The sequence below is a fragment of the Halichondria panicea genome, chromosome 14, assembly GCF_963675165.1.
Source record: "Halichondria panicea chromosome 14, odHalPani1.1, whole genome shotgun sequence".
Lineage (NCBI taxonomy): Eukaryota > Metazoa > Porifera > Demospongiae > Suberitida > Halichondriidae > Halichondria > Halichondria panicea.
Window position 1 is genome coordinate 472,159 of NC_087390.1, and position 14,315 is coordinate 486,473.

The 14,315-nt window shown below is 39.1% G+C and overlaps 4 protein-coding genes across 5 annotated transcripts; 3 read left to right on the plus strand and 1 right to left on the minus strand.

Annotated features, from left to right (window-relative positions):
* The first annotated feature begins 1,802 nt into the window (after window positions 1-1,802).
* Window positions 1,803-4,633, plus strand: LOC135347264 (dehydrogenase/reductase SDR family member 7-like). The gene is made up of 8 exons (XM_064545169.1): window positions 1,803-2,025; window positions 2,530-2,647; window positions 2,764-2,864; window positions 2,929-3,036; window positions 3,394-3,527; window positions 3,911-4,050; window positions 4,257-4,302; window positions 4,407-4,633. The coding sequence occupies exons 1-8, from the start codon at window positions 1,860-1,862 to the stop codon at window positions 4,533-4,535; spliced, it is 942 nt and encodes a 313-aa protein (XP_064401239.1). The 5' UTR covers window positions 1,803-1,859; the 3' UTR covers window positions 4,536-4,633.
* On the plus strand, window positions 4,587-7,049 carry LOC135347265 (dehydrogenase/reductase SDR family member 7-like). Its single transcript, XM_064545170.1, has 8 exons — window positions 4,587-4,800; window positions 5,054-5,171; window positions 5,227-5,327; window positions 5,392-5,499; window positions 5,575-5,708; window positions 6,132-6,271; window positions 6,731-6,776; window positions 6,876-7,049. Exons 1-8 carry the CDS (start codon window positions 4,635-4,637, stop codon window positions 6,996-6,998), a joined length of 936 nt encoding a protein of 311 aa, XP_064401240.1. The 5' UTR covers window positions 4,587-4,634; the 3' UTR covers window positions 6,999-7,049.
* A 5-nt stretch (window positions 7,050-7,054) lies between these two features.
* On the plus strand, window positions 7,055-11,983 carry LOC135347267 (dehydrogenase/reductase SDR family member 7-like). Of its 2 annotated transcripts, XM_064545171.1 has the most exons (9): window positions 7,055-7,321; window positions 7,574-7,691; window positions 7,741-7,841; window positions 7,892-7,999; window positions 8,150-8,283; window positions 8,778-8,917; window positions 9,163-9,208; window positions 9,539-10,160; window positions 10,615-11,983. In XM_064545171.1, the coding sequence occupies exons 1-8, from the start codon at window positions 7,156-7,158 to the stop codon at window positions 9,656-9,658; spliced, it is 933 nt and encodes a 310-aa protein (XP_064401241.1). In that variant the 5' UTR covers window positions 7,055-7,155; the 3' UTR covers window positions 9,659-10,160; window positions 10,615-11,983. The 2 variants fall into 2 exon arrangements, with proteins under 2 accessions (XP_064401241.1, XP_064401242.1); XM_064545172.1 differs by lacking the exon at window positions 10,615-11,983 and having other exon boundaries at window positions 7,058-7,321; window positions 8,778-8,978; window positions 9,163-9,673.
* A 110-nt stretch (window positions 11,984-12,093) lies between these two features.
* LOC135347273 (DNA-binding transcriptional regulator BolA-like) lies at window positions 12,094-14,291 on the minus strand. Its single transcript, XM_064545192.1, has 6 exons — window positions 14,142-14,291; window positions 13,766-13,819; window positions 13,302-13,353; window positions 13,000-13,064; window positions 12,733-12,801; window positions 12,094-12,353 (listed from the first exon to the last, which is right to left on the minus strand). The coding sequence occupies exons 1-6, from the start codon at window positions 14,226-14,228 to the stop codon at window positions 12,273-12,275; spliced, it is 408 nt and encodes a 135-aa protein (XP_064401262.1). The 5' UTR covers window positions 14,229-14,291; the 3' UTR covers window positions 12,094-12,272.
* Between the last annotated feature and the right edge of the window lie 24 nt (window positions 14,292-14,315).

Consider the following 14,315-nt stretch of genomic DNA (forward strand, 5'->3'; position numbering starts at 1 on the left):
CCACCTCTCTACTCCGTACAACGAGCAGCTTTCTAGTCCCCAACTAGCTTTAGCAATGGAAAATAACCTCCCAGAACGGACAGCCACACCCAGAATTAGCAGAAAATTATTGCTGAGATAGCATTATTTTGCACAATCGTGAAAACCTGGCTGTAGCTTGTCTCTACAGCCTTTTCAAAGCTTGTATGAGCTAAAGAAGCAGTTAGCAAAGCCCCAAGATTCATTTGCAGCAAGAAATGACTCGTAGAAAATACATAGCTGGAAATCGAAACCTCCCAAGGAAGACCACCTCTCTATAACGGCCAAAAGGCTGGTCCCCAATGGTAGCGATGTCAGACCGATTTTCATTTTTGCTATTTCTAACTCCTATGTATTACTATCTCTTTTGAACACTCTAGGCAAACCAGAAAAACTTTACTGCACTGGATTTGGTCAAGCGAATGCAGAGATACAGTGTTTTGAAGAACATTAGCCAGGGAAAAATTCGTACAAAAATTTACCGCATTTTAATGTACTTGGGCGGGACTTATGAAATTTGTTGTTAATACCGGAAATGATCTTAAAGTTAGCATATCTGCTGAACCGCTTGGTCTATTCTCTTTTAAAAAAGTATGAAATGGACACTCAGGACTCAGGAGTTAACATTGTAACCATTTGATATCTATTATATGAAGTTTATAATGTTTCTGTAATGTATATCTTTATGATGTCCCTATAATAGTATGATGTCTCCTGCTTCAGAGAGTTCTTTTGGATTTAAAGTAACCATGCTATCTTTTCAGTATATTATTGTATCATGTTTCAGAACTCTCATCAATGTCCACCTTACGCTATCTGTTTCTTGATCTTTATAAGCAACTTTTCTGTCAATTTTATTTGGTCTAAATAATTCGTTTTTTAGTGTGATGTAGATTTAAGGCTATACAACTATAAATCTATGATATACAACTCTGTTGACAGCTTCTAATTAATACAGTAGATTACTCTTGTCTTTTTTTGTGTGCAAATTGAATCAGTTCTTGCAATTTAATAGTTTTGGTAGATTACATTGTTGTCCCTGGAATTCTCTCCAATCTTTCTTGTTTCTTTTCAACAGAGGCTTTCAGATTGCTTCAATAATTACTTTCAGTAACTTCTAAGAACTTCTAAGAAATAAATACAGCTATTGGTACACTTGGCTTGATTTTACTGCATTTCTATTCTCAGCTCCACCCATCTATCCATGCAATATGTGATTCCGCAAGAAATAAAAGCTTATTGTAGCAACTTTTTGCATAATCTGGAGAGAGTTAGAGATGAAAGACATGCTCACTTGTGTTTTTGTTCATTTTCATGTTTGGTTGCCAAAATGATGATCACCTTTGAGAAAAAATCACACACAAAACAAGCATCAAATGCTAAAATCATAAAAAACTGTTATAAAAATCAAATTCTACGCTATTTTTTACCCCTGGGAACAGCTGTTGTTTGCTAGACTCTTCCAGGGCTTGCGGAAAGCCCTTCTTGTTCACTCACTTTCTGGTCCCGTTTTATACCATTGAATTACTGTACGAAAATACGCCCACGCACTACTTCCGGTCTGACATCTCTACCAATGGTGTCCGTTTTATGGAGGTTCCACTGTATACTTAAAATTATACCACATTGTACCAAAAATGACTGTACAACAAATACAAAATTGCTCGCTCACCCCAAACATGCTCTGCATGCTCCTAGTATTATTACATAATTGAGGTCTGACCAGCATCTAGCCTCGATTCATCGGCCTGGAATCGAGGCTAACCAGCATCTAGAGGGAGGGGCTATATTAGACGGACAACAGTCGAGGGCGGCGACGCCCGTCTAACGCTTTCTGCAAGATGTCCTCCTGGTTAGTGATCCTGCTGGTGCTGGCCTTGCTCTACTTGCTGTACAAGCTGGTGGTGTTTGTCAGAGCTGATGCTGATCTCACACTCCTCAGCAGAACACTAGACACCCGTTACTTTGACAACAAGGTGGTGTGGGTCACTGGAGCCTCTTCTGGAAGTGAGTTTTTGCGGCTTTATAGACACAGAGTGCATAAAATACCAGGCTGAATCTTACTATGCTGTATTTTAAATTTAGTCGGCTATACTTTGGGCCAGCTAGGCTATATAGCAACGTGAATGGACTGATCTCTACGTACATGCAGCTATAGCGGATCTTCACTTTAATTATAGTTTGGAACCAATTTCATGATTTTCTGAAAGCTTAGAAATGGCACCATACAAGCTCATACAAGTTCATATTTGGCATTATGAAGCCAATTTCGGCCATTTTCCATGGATTGTATATATATAGCCCATGGTCCAAGCCCGAAAAATTATGGCTTCAAAGAAATTTTGGATTGAAACACATCACTGATTTGTTTTTAAAAGGCAAACAAATTTAAGTGGATCAACGGTAATAAAGTTATAGCTGTTGGAAAGTGTTCGCTACACCGTCCCTCGTTTACCATCATGATATGTACGTAGCTCTTATCTATGCAATCATTTCGTTACCCATTTTCAGTTGGAGAGGAGCTGTGCTACCAGTTGTCTAGACTGGGTGCTAGACTAATTCTCAGTGCAAGGTCAGAGGACAAACTGGAGGTGGTCAGGAAGGGACTCGCAAAACCCAACCAGGCAAAGTGAAAGCGTATTTCAGAAATTGCAATAAACAAAACAATCTTGTTTGCTCCATATTCAGGAGTGAATATTATAGTGTATACAGTACAACTATTGTATTTGCTTCTATATTATTTAGGATCCTGCCAGTTGACCTGAGTGACCCCTCTGCCACTAGGGAGGCTACTGAAAAGGCAAAAGCTCTGTTTGGAGGAATAGACATTCTCATCAATAATGCAGGTACTGCATGCAACAGTCCAAGATTGTTTGTTTGGTGTACTGATCCTATCCCTTCCAATTGTAGGTGTCTTTACCAGGTCACTGTTTATAGATATGCAAGAGCCTACACACAGACGTCTCATGGAAGTTGACCTCTTTGCACCCTGGATACTGACCCATGATGTCTTGCCAGGTAGGTAATTAATTAATGCTTGGTCATAATCATGTACACACGTATACATGAGAGTTGGAGTATATTTACTGTATAGCGGGGATATTTCGTGGGTATAAATGTTCACAGTTTTCGCTGATCAAGCATGTATACCACAAACATTTATACCCACGAATTAATATCGCATGCATGGGCTGCTATTCCGCGAAAATTAAATTCGCGAAATCTTTCTAACGGTCAATCCACGAAGGTTTATACCCTCCGCTCGAAGTATACCGCTATATACGGTAATTGCACTGTAAATTTTTTATACCTAGCTTGCTTGTATACACAAGTCAAGTCTCTTAATTTAAATTGTAAATATGCATTCTGTAATAGGAATGCTCTCTTCTGGTTTCGGTCATGTGATAAACATTTCGTCCATTGTGGGGAAATTCAGCACTGGCAGAAAAACTTCCTATTCTGGTGCCAAGTTTGGCCTTAACGGGATGATGGACTCTCTTCGCTGCGAGGTCTGTGCACACACTTTAAACCTCTGATTTAATTATTGGAAGCGTTTTTATGATCGGAGAAAAGGGGTCATTAAGTAAACCCGTTTTAATTTCTAAGAATCATATAATATTCTTGGTAAATGGGGCTGTTCTAATTATATACCGTATAACGGGTAATTTTCGTGGTCAAGCTGACCTCCACGAAATTTTAACGTAGGCGTGGCTTACCATAACGTGTGAATGCAGTGCAGGCAATGAGACTTACATACTCACAAAAATCACTGTTTTCCAGATAAACGAATATTTCACCCCACGTACGAAAATTACCCACTATACGGTACATCTTGTGTCAGTATAATAATAGTGTGTGCTCACATTAATTTTTGCTCACTATAATTATACAGGTTATAGATAAGAATGTCCATGTGACTAACGTGTGTCCGGGGCCAGTGAAAACAGCTGTGGCAGAGAATGCTCTCCTGTCTGATGGATCCACCAACAACAAGAAAAATCCTCTCATTGAGGGCGGGATGACAGTTCAAAGGTCAACTCAGTGTGTGCATACTAGAATTGGTATAATAATCATATGGAAATCTTAGGAATAGAAAATATCGTTCATCTCAGTTTATGCCAAATTAATAATTAGTGTAAATATTGCATAGATGTATAGCAGTACTGCTAAAAAAAAGAATGCACTTTGACCTGATTCTAGCCACATACTAAGACTCTATTCTATTTATACGTATACAGGTGTGCAGAGCTTACTCTGATCGCTGCGTCTAGTCAGCTCTATGAGGTACGCCATCAACAATTCATAAATACTCGGACTGGTATCTCAATCACATGGTATCTCAATCACATGGTATTCATTAGTTAAATATACTTTTCTTATCCAAGCAGGTATGGATCTCGAAGCATCCCTATCTCCTGTGCACCTACCTGGCTCAGTATGCTCCCTCACTCTGCAAGTGCCTACTGCACTGGTGGAGTCAGAGGAAAGAGAAGATGAATAAAGATAAAAAGAATTAACTATATGATTTTTCCAATTGTCTACTCTAGATCTTATCTCATTATGACTCATGGGGGGGAGGGGCTAGCTAGTATTATATAATATTAATAGTTATCAAGATGTCCTCCTGGTTAGTGATCTTGCTGGTGCTGGCCTTGCTCTACTTGCTGTACAAGCTGGTGGTGTTTGTCAGAGCTGATGCTGATATCACACTCCTCAGCAGAACACTAGACACCCGTTACTTTGACAACAAGGTGGTGTGGGTCACTGGAGCCTCTTCTGGAAGTGAGATCGTTTAAAATAATCACGATTTGCAATATATTATGGTGCTATGGTATAGTTATGGGCGATTGTCAGTGTTTGTCGCCATAATTAAAGACATGCTCCTCTAGACTGTTTTTTATCCCAAGTATAAAAACGACTATAACATAAGGAAAACTCTTTTATCTTGCTTGTTATATACCGTTTTAAATAAATGAGCCTAGCATGCATCCGAGTAGTTAAGTATGTACCAGCCAAATATTATAACTGTTTTCAGTTGGAGAGGAGCTGTGCTACCAGTTGTCTAGACTGGGTGCTAGACTAATTCTCAGTGCAAGGTCAGAGGACAAACTGAAGGTGGTCAGGAAGGGACTTGCAAAACCCAACCAGGCAAAGTGAGAAAATATTATAGTGTACAATACAACAATTCTATATTTGCTCTATATTCAGGATCCTGCCAGTTGACCTGAGTGACCCCTCTGCCACTAGGGAGGCTACCGAGAAGGCAAAGGCTCTGTTTGGAGGAATAGACATTCTCATCAACAATGCAGGTTCAATATGAAACAGTTTAAGGTTGTGTTTGTTGATTCCTAATCCTAAACCTTCCACTTGTAGGTGTCTCTACCAGGTCACTGTTTATAGACATGCAAGAGCCTACACACAGACGTCTCATGGAGGTTGACCTCTTTGCACCCTGGATACTGACCCATGATGTCTTGCCAGGTAGATCTCTTCTTTGTACTGGTTCTTAATTTGCACAACACCAGTATATCTCAAAATTGACGCTTGCTATAATAGGAATGCTCTCCTCTGGTTTTGGTCATGTGATTAACATCTCGTCCATTGCGGGTAAGTTCAGCCTCAGCAGGAGAACCTCTTATTCTGGTGCCAAGTTTGGCCTGAATGGGATGATGGATGCTCTTCGCTGCGAGGTCTGTGCATGTGTACACTGACTGCATTTTTATTAACTGCATCTGTCCCTTTAATATTTCAATTAATGTTCCTTTATCTGAGTTCTATAAACTCTTGTTGTGTTGTAAGTGGAATTTTCACTTAGCATGCAGATACACCTTTCTTTCCCAGTAGAATAGTGCGTGCTCACTGTTACATTGTATCTTCGCTCTCATAATACCGTATAGCGGGTAATTTTTGTGGAGTAAATATTCGTTATTTTCGTGGGCAAGCTGCAGGCCATGGCCTCCACGAAAAGTTAACGTAGGCGCGGCTTACCGGAACGTAGGAATGCAGGCAGGCAACGAGACTAAACTAAATTTTTACTCACGAAAACCACCGTTTCTCGAGTTGAACGAATTTTTTACCCCTCGAAAATTATCCGCTATATGGTATGCATACAGGTTATAGATAAGAATGTCCATGTGACTAACGTGTGTCCGGGACCAGTGAAGACAGCTGTGGCAGAGAATGCTCTTCTGTCTGATGGATCCACCAACAACAAGAAAGATCCTCTCATTGAGGGCGGGATGACAGTTCAAAGGTCAGCTCAGTATGTGCAGCATTGTGCAAATACCAATTATAATTATTCAATTTCAAATTATATATTCAAGTTTGGTATGCATGCATGGTAAGGATGTCTTAGGAGAGTAGCAACACTCAGCAAGTTTATGTCAAACAATTTATATGTGTTGCTTGGGGCATTTGGAAATATTGAAGATGTATTATTATGCATAATTATGATAGGAATGTAGTGAATATCGTATAGCATGACATTTTCGAGAGGCTTAATTTTCGCGGATTTCGTGGGTTAGCAATCCTACACGAAAATTAAGCCCACGAAAATTATCTGCTATAACGTGAAAGGCATGGCTTCCGGTATAAGCAGAACATTGTGCAACGAAATGCTTTTAGAGGCCATTCCACGAAATATAAGTGCCTCGAAAATTTCGGGCTATACAGTACTTTTATGTTACAGCCACACATAATTATTATTATGCAGGTGTGCAGAGCTCACTCTGATTGCTGCTTCTAGACAGCTCTATGAAGTGAGTTATCAACACTTCACTATAATTATAATACTCGGATTGCTTCCTCAACGGCTATATAGTTCTGCTTATAATAATTATTTTCTTATCTAATTATAGGTGTGGATCTCCAAGCATCCCTACCTCATCCTCCCTTACCTGGCTCAGTATGCTCCCTCACTCTGCAAGTATATACTGCACTGGTGGGCACAGAGGCAAGAGAAGAAGATGAAAGAGAATTAACTGTGATTAAATTTATTTACTTATAATTATATTATAAGGCATTAATTTTTCTTTCTGGAGGTAATAGTAACAAATATTTGTTTGGGTATATAAACTAAATGACTCATAGGGGGGGAGGGGGTAGCTAGATCTGGTATTATATAATCTAGTTATCAAGATGTCCTCCTGGTTAGTGATCTTGCTGGTGCTGGCCTTGCTCTACTTGCTGTACAAGCTGGTGGTGTTTGTCAGGGCTGATGCTGATCTCACACTCCTTAGCAGAACACTAGACACCCGTTACTTTGACAACAAGGTGGTGTGGGTCACTGGAGCCTCTTCTGGAAGTGAGATCGTTTAAAATAATCACGATTTGCAATATATTATGGTGCTATGGTATAGTTATGGGCGATTGTCAGTGTTTGTCACCTTAATTAAAAACATGCTCCTCTAGACTGTTTTATCCCAAGTGAAAACGACTATAACATAAGGAAAACTCGCTTGTTATATACCGTTTTAAATAAATGAGCCCAGCATGCATCCAAGTATAGTTAAGTATGTACAAGCCAATTTCAAATAATTATTATAACTGTTTTCAGTTGGAGAGGAGCTGTGCTACCAGTTGTCTAGACTGGGTGCTAGATTAATTCTCAGTGCAAGGTCAGAGGACAAACTGAAGGTGGTCAGGAAGGGACTCGCAAAACCCAACCAGGCAAAGTGAGAGAATTGCAATAAACAAAAGAATTTTTATTTGCTCCATATTCAGGATCCTGCCAGTTGACCTGAGTGACCCCTCTGCCACTAGGGAGGCTACTGAGAAGGAAAAGGCTCTGTTTGGAGGAATAGACATTCTCATCAATAATGCAGGTACTACATGCAACTGTCCTATGTTGTTTAATTTCTTTTCCACTTTCCAGGTGTTTCTACCCGATCAAGTTTCATTGATATGCAAGAGCCTACACACAGACGTCTCATGGAGCTTGACCTCTTTGCACCCTGGATACTGACCCATGGTGTACTATCAGGTACATACGTAGCTAATCACAAATCAATTTTGGATCTTGAAAGGAAAGAAATTTTTTATTTTTTGTTTGTTGAGTCAAATTTTGCAAAATTATATCAACAACTGACAATAATTATATACATATAAGAATAATATTATGTAGTACTTGCAGGTATGTTGTCCTCTGGGTTTGGTCATATTGTCGTTACTAACTCTGTTCTGGGCAAGTTTGGTTCTAGTGGGAAGAGTTCTCTAGCCACCGCCAAATTTGGAGTGGTTGGAATGATGGACTCTATCAGATATGAAGTGAGTTATTCTTTGGAGCATAAAATTATATAAAAATTGTAGTGAAGCTGTTTGTATGTGTGTGTCTGTATAATTATGTCTATTTTAGCTGAGAAAACGAGATAAATCACTGATCAAGTACACCATTATTGTATAGCACTATCAGTAGAGCTACACTTTTTGAAATTGTACGTTGCAACAACACAGGCTTTTCAAACTTAACGCCTGATTTTGCCTATTATAATTATAGGCTTCTCTACGTTTGTCTTGCGTATTTTGATTCATGGATAGCTAGGTAGCTGAACTCATATAGACTACAATTTATCTCTTTCGATAACCTGCATGAGGAAGAATAACTTTAGTACAAGCCAATTCCTAGCTAGTCTGGACCCGGTTGAAAGTTCTTGTCGAGACAGCGTGCTTATTCATATAATATGAGACTCTGTATGTGTACTGCTCATACAACCCCACACATTGTGCAAGTAAAGTCTAGATCTCATTATTGTCTTCTTTAGATGAGTGGACGCAATGTCCATGTGACGGTGGTGTGCCCTGGGCTAGTGAGGACGGGCATCTCTCGGAATGCACTCTTGTCCGACGGTTCTCTCAACAACAAAACGGACCAGCATATTGAAGCGGGGATGAAACCTCAAAGGTTGATTGGCTGCAGTATTTTCTTTCTGAGTTTAAGATCATGATTGCTCTCAGGTCCAAATGTACGTAGCCTCGTTCCCAGGCGGATTTGTCTCCAATGTAACGCTAGGGCGCCTGTCCAAATGCCCTATTTTGATCTGGGTGATTGTTCGAAATGGTCCCGTTTCAAAAGCTATAAGTACAATAAATTATTGTAGCTGCGAAATCTTGAGAGAATGTGTTTATTGACATCACTCACACGTGCAGGTGTTCTGAGCTTATTTTGACAGCTGTGTCCAATCAACTTGCAGAGGTAAGTTAGTCATGTGATCAACATCTCGTCTATTGCGGTAGAGTTACACAGAGACTGTGACAGGTCAATCTCTCTTGAAGTTGTACTATAAATTATCAGCTATGTAGCTGCATGGCTACAGCTAACCCTATTCACTAACTTACTTCATTCATTTTTCCTCTTATTGAACTAAGATAAACGATAGATTTAAAAAAGTTACTGATCAACCCACGGCCATACCGACATGTTTAATTTTATTAACTGGAACATTTGGAAAGTATTATAATTATTTGGCGAATAAGCGACTTGAAGCCTTCACAACGAGTGTTGTGGTTCCATTACATTAATTAGGTGTGGATCTCCAAGCATCCCTACCTCTTCATCACCTACCTGGCTCAGTATGCTCCCTCACTCTGCAAGTACCTACTGCAACAACGAGCAAACCAACATATATCCAAAGAACCTAATTGAGTAGTATTATACCGTAGTGAGTTTTAATTTGACTTACATGCAGTTATAAAGTTGTGTTCCGTATCATAACATCAAATTAAGTTTCTCGGCCACGTTTTGCAAGTGATGTCATTATTTTGTCTAGATGGGGTGTAACAAAATTCACGACTTAATTGTTTATTTATATCCTGTATTGTTTCAGAGTGTCAATCAGTACAATTATGCCTATAGCTATAGCTGTAGCACTATGTATCATAAAGGTACAGTTTGAAGTTGTAGCTCTATTTCAGTTTTAGTTTGCAACAAGTCACTTCGTCGTATCTTGAACAATGCTATTAGATCTACATATAACAGTTGATATCAACTGGCTAGATTTAAGCCTTTTGTATCTTCTGGTGTCCTTGGTTTTGGTGAGCATTTTGCTATATTATGCATACTTCAAGAAAAGACTTGTTTATGAAGACTATGGTAGATCTACAGAAAAAGAAATTTCTGAAGCTGAGTCAGATTTCTACGAATTCAGGTATGCTACTATATAAATACCTAATTATGATTATGTGCTTTACACTTGTAGATATAGTCTATACCTCCATATAGACACACAATACTTGGTACGACTAGGCTATTGCTATTGCTATCAGTACTGCATGTGTTACAGTAACCAAGTGTATGACATATAGTCTATAAGGGTGTATCTGTGAGGAAAGTAGAATCTAATGTAAATTTGCAAATACAGCATACTGGTTTTAATCAATGAATAATGTTATAGAAAAATAGAAAGGGATTGTACCTGGGGAATCCCCATTGCTACCCTGGTAAACATGTACATATTTGGAAGTTGTGTACACTGTAATACCATATTAAAACTTGCATTCCCGTTGCATGCAAAACCCTGCAGCAAATTACTGTATGCTTCCATGTACACATACTATATAACGTGTAGCAGGTAATTTATCTCATGCTGTATGCATTGCCAGGCTGTGCAGACCTAAACCGGAAGATGGTTGCGAGTCCCTACAATATCAAGTTGTTCGAGAATTTAGTCAAAAACTAGTAATTATAGTCGAGAATGCTGGTGTCAACGAATTGTTAGATGAGCTGTTTCAACGTGGTGTCATAGGTTTGGAAACAAAAAAGCGAATTGAAAACCTTCAGAGTACAACAGAACGCAGTAGGAATTTGATTTCCTTATTGCAAAATAGTGTCAGATACTGTCCAGACCAAACTCTAAAAATTCTGCTTGATATTATGAAGTCAAACGCTGTGTACAATGATGTAAGGCTTGAGATTGAGAAAAGATTTTTTAACTTAAGTTTCAATAGCAAACTCAGAGCCGACGTTGTCATTAGATATATCTGTTACACTGGAAAATTAACAGGGAAGAGGTTTAACAATATTTGTCTTCATTTTCAAAAAGCACTCCTGGAAAACGATTGTAGGAAATTAAAATCTCTATTAAGAGAAAAATTTCCATTTACTGTTGAAGAGAGACTGTACTTTGAATGCTACCACTGTTTAGGCCTAACCCACAAGCATGATGAAGCGAGTATTCAAGATGCAATACACATATTGGAAAACATCGTACATCAAACAAAAACCTCACCAACTGACAACAAGGACATTATTAGAGGCAGGGCGTACAGAATAATGGCGGGTGCATATCAAAAGCTGGATAAAATCGAGGAAGCATCTGATTGCATTAACAAAGCGATAGCCATACATTCCTATCTTGAGCATGGCTGCGAGAAAGCATGCACCTTTTTAGAATTTACTAAAATACAACAAAGTGATCCAAATATGAGGAAAACGAGAGAAAAAATGGCAGATGAATTTATGATGGTCAAAGAGTTCACATTGAAATGCAAAAACGAAGCAAGAAGACTCAAGATGATTAAAATGGTCGAAATACAAATCGCACTGTTTTTCCTCAATCCTACGAAAAAGGATTCATTTTTCTCGATGACCAAATGGATGAGTTTTTCCCCTTCAACTGATGAACTTGACAAAGCTCAAAAATGTCTTGCAACATTACAATTATCTAACCTCGGCCAACAGAACATTTATCAAGTGAGATGGAACACAGCAATGTCAGACTTGCATAGACATCGAAAGAATTATCAGCTGGCGCATCAGTATATAGTGGAAGCACACAACGTAACTATGAGTGCTGATATTCTGAGAGAAGATTGCTTGAAGATTGACAAGAAGCTGGCTTGGTTGAGCAAAAGAAACACATCTATACATGTACCTGACATTGAAACGGACTAAAATGTTTGATCGGTTGAATTTGACAAGAATGAGTGTACTTATAATGTACGTCTCAATGTTATAATTACGTCGTCTCTATATATCAAGCACAAGTGCATGCACCGATCGATGTGTGTTAATTATGCTGCTAACGTTTACGTCTGAGATCAGCAAAGGAACTGTGTGTAATTAGCAACAAGAAACAATAATTGTATAACTATATGATAGCAATCAAGAATTCATTATGAACTCTATAGAGTCTTGATTGCATGCATGTCTGATATAGCACAATTTTAAAGACTGTACGTAAGCATTAAGAATTCCAATACTCTATTACATGAATAATTGTGTTCAGTTGAAAAGTTTGCACGTCCATATATGAGTATCATCATCTTTTAGAGCCTCCTAAACACGGTGGTGACTGTGTGATCTTTTCCCCACGGCTTTCCCAGCGAGCAGGAGTGTCAGCCTATAGTGGTGCGTGTGTGGGGGGAGGTAAGTGGGCGTGTGTGTGGGGGAGGGGTTAAGTGGGTGTGTGTGTGGGGGAGGGGGTTAAGTGGGCGTGTGTGTGTGTGTGTGTGGGAGGTTAAGTGTGTGTGTGTGTGTGTGTGGGGGGAGGGCGTGGTACTAATATAATAAACAAATTCGAATTGTGCACAGCTATATAATATAATCACCTATATACCGGTATGTTAACATTGACTTAATTATTCAACTGACTTTTAAGAAGCATGCAGAATCATCCCTAGCTTTCTTAACAAAGTAACCCCATGCACTCGAATGCATAATTCAGCTCCCACCATGCATAATTTATAGTAGACTACTACCTATTCTCCCATGCACTCCACCTGTATGGAGAGGGCGTGCACTCCCTGCTGCAGCTGCTCTCCTAGGGCATCCATTATCAGTCGATGGCGCTGTATAATTATAATACAGAGTAAACGAAGAACCAACGAGTGGAAACTAAGCCCAATGTATCACTATGATATACTGGAGCCCAATGTATCACTATGATATACTGGAGCCCAATGTGCTGAGCCTATTGTTTGCCAGAGGGAACATAGCTAAACCTGCATGAAGGTATAACCTCTCAAATGATGATCTAAATAGTGTACCTTGATCAAAGCCACTCCCTCAAACTTGTCGGACACCACCACCACTTTAAAATGAGACTCGGAGCCTATTTAAACATAGGGAGAAATAAAAACCAATTGAGTCGATCAAGAAGACACATTCATTGCATGATGTATGTGCATATACCAACACACAGAGAATAATGATATATAGCTGTATAAAGAAGGATATACTCCATGCAGTGAGATGTGTCCAGAATATTATTTTCAAGCCTGAACATGAACATTTGCCTGTAGTATGCCCAGGGCCTAAAAGGTGTACAGTAGTTATTTGTATCACACACCTTTCGGTACATTGTGCATGTGACTCTCGTTGATGACCTCAAGATGGAGTGGCTGCATGTGGAATAAATACATAGTTACATGCAGTCAAGTAAGATGCAGCTATATTATAGTGTAAGCAACATCCAATATATGTGCTGTCGGTATACTATATATACAGATATGCTTCACAATACTGTATACCGTATTACTAGAATGTTTTGCGAGCATCAAACATTTGCGAACTTTGCGATGGTCGATCAATTCGCAACAATAAATCCGCAAAAACCTAAATTATTACCAGTTAGTAAATACACACGATCCTTGCCAGAACGCAATAGTTAGATCACAAAGGGTAACATTTTCTGCTGATTTGGCTCATAATTTGCAAAGGTTTTTCACCCGCAAACATTCTAGTAATACGGTATTCTATTCACAAAGCTTATCAGTTATTATCGTATAATTATAGTAGGGTACATATACTTACAGTTAGTTGTTGCTCCAGCTTGGTGTGTATGGTCCTCTGTACTTCACCAGTCGCCTATAGTGGAGGGGGGGCTAGATCACCATGGCAACACGTATAGGTTATATGCACAAATGAAGTGGTTTTGTGCACAAAATTAATATTGCAGTCAAATAATTATAAATCAATCACTGTACTGTGGTGATACAACTTATACCGTACAATTTTGCTATGGACATTGACAACTAGCACTGCTATGACTTGTGGCATGCATACACGTACTTATTACCCAACGTCAGGTATGGAATCAGGACATGTATGTTATAGTTATGGAACCAGGACGTGCATGTTCATATGGATTCATACACATGCACTCAGGCCATTCCAGCCACTCCCTCACCTCCCGACTGCTCATACTGGCTGTGTGTACGTGTGCAGACAGACTAATTAGCCTCTGGAGAATCACTGCACTCCTCAGACTATTCATCCAAGAAGATATGATAATGGGTACAGGTCGTTTATTCTATTGTAACACACATATTCACGTATATTAGAGAAAAATCGGCCTAGAAAA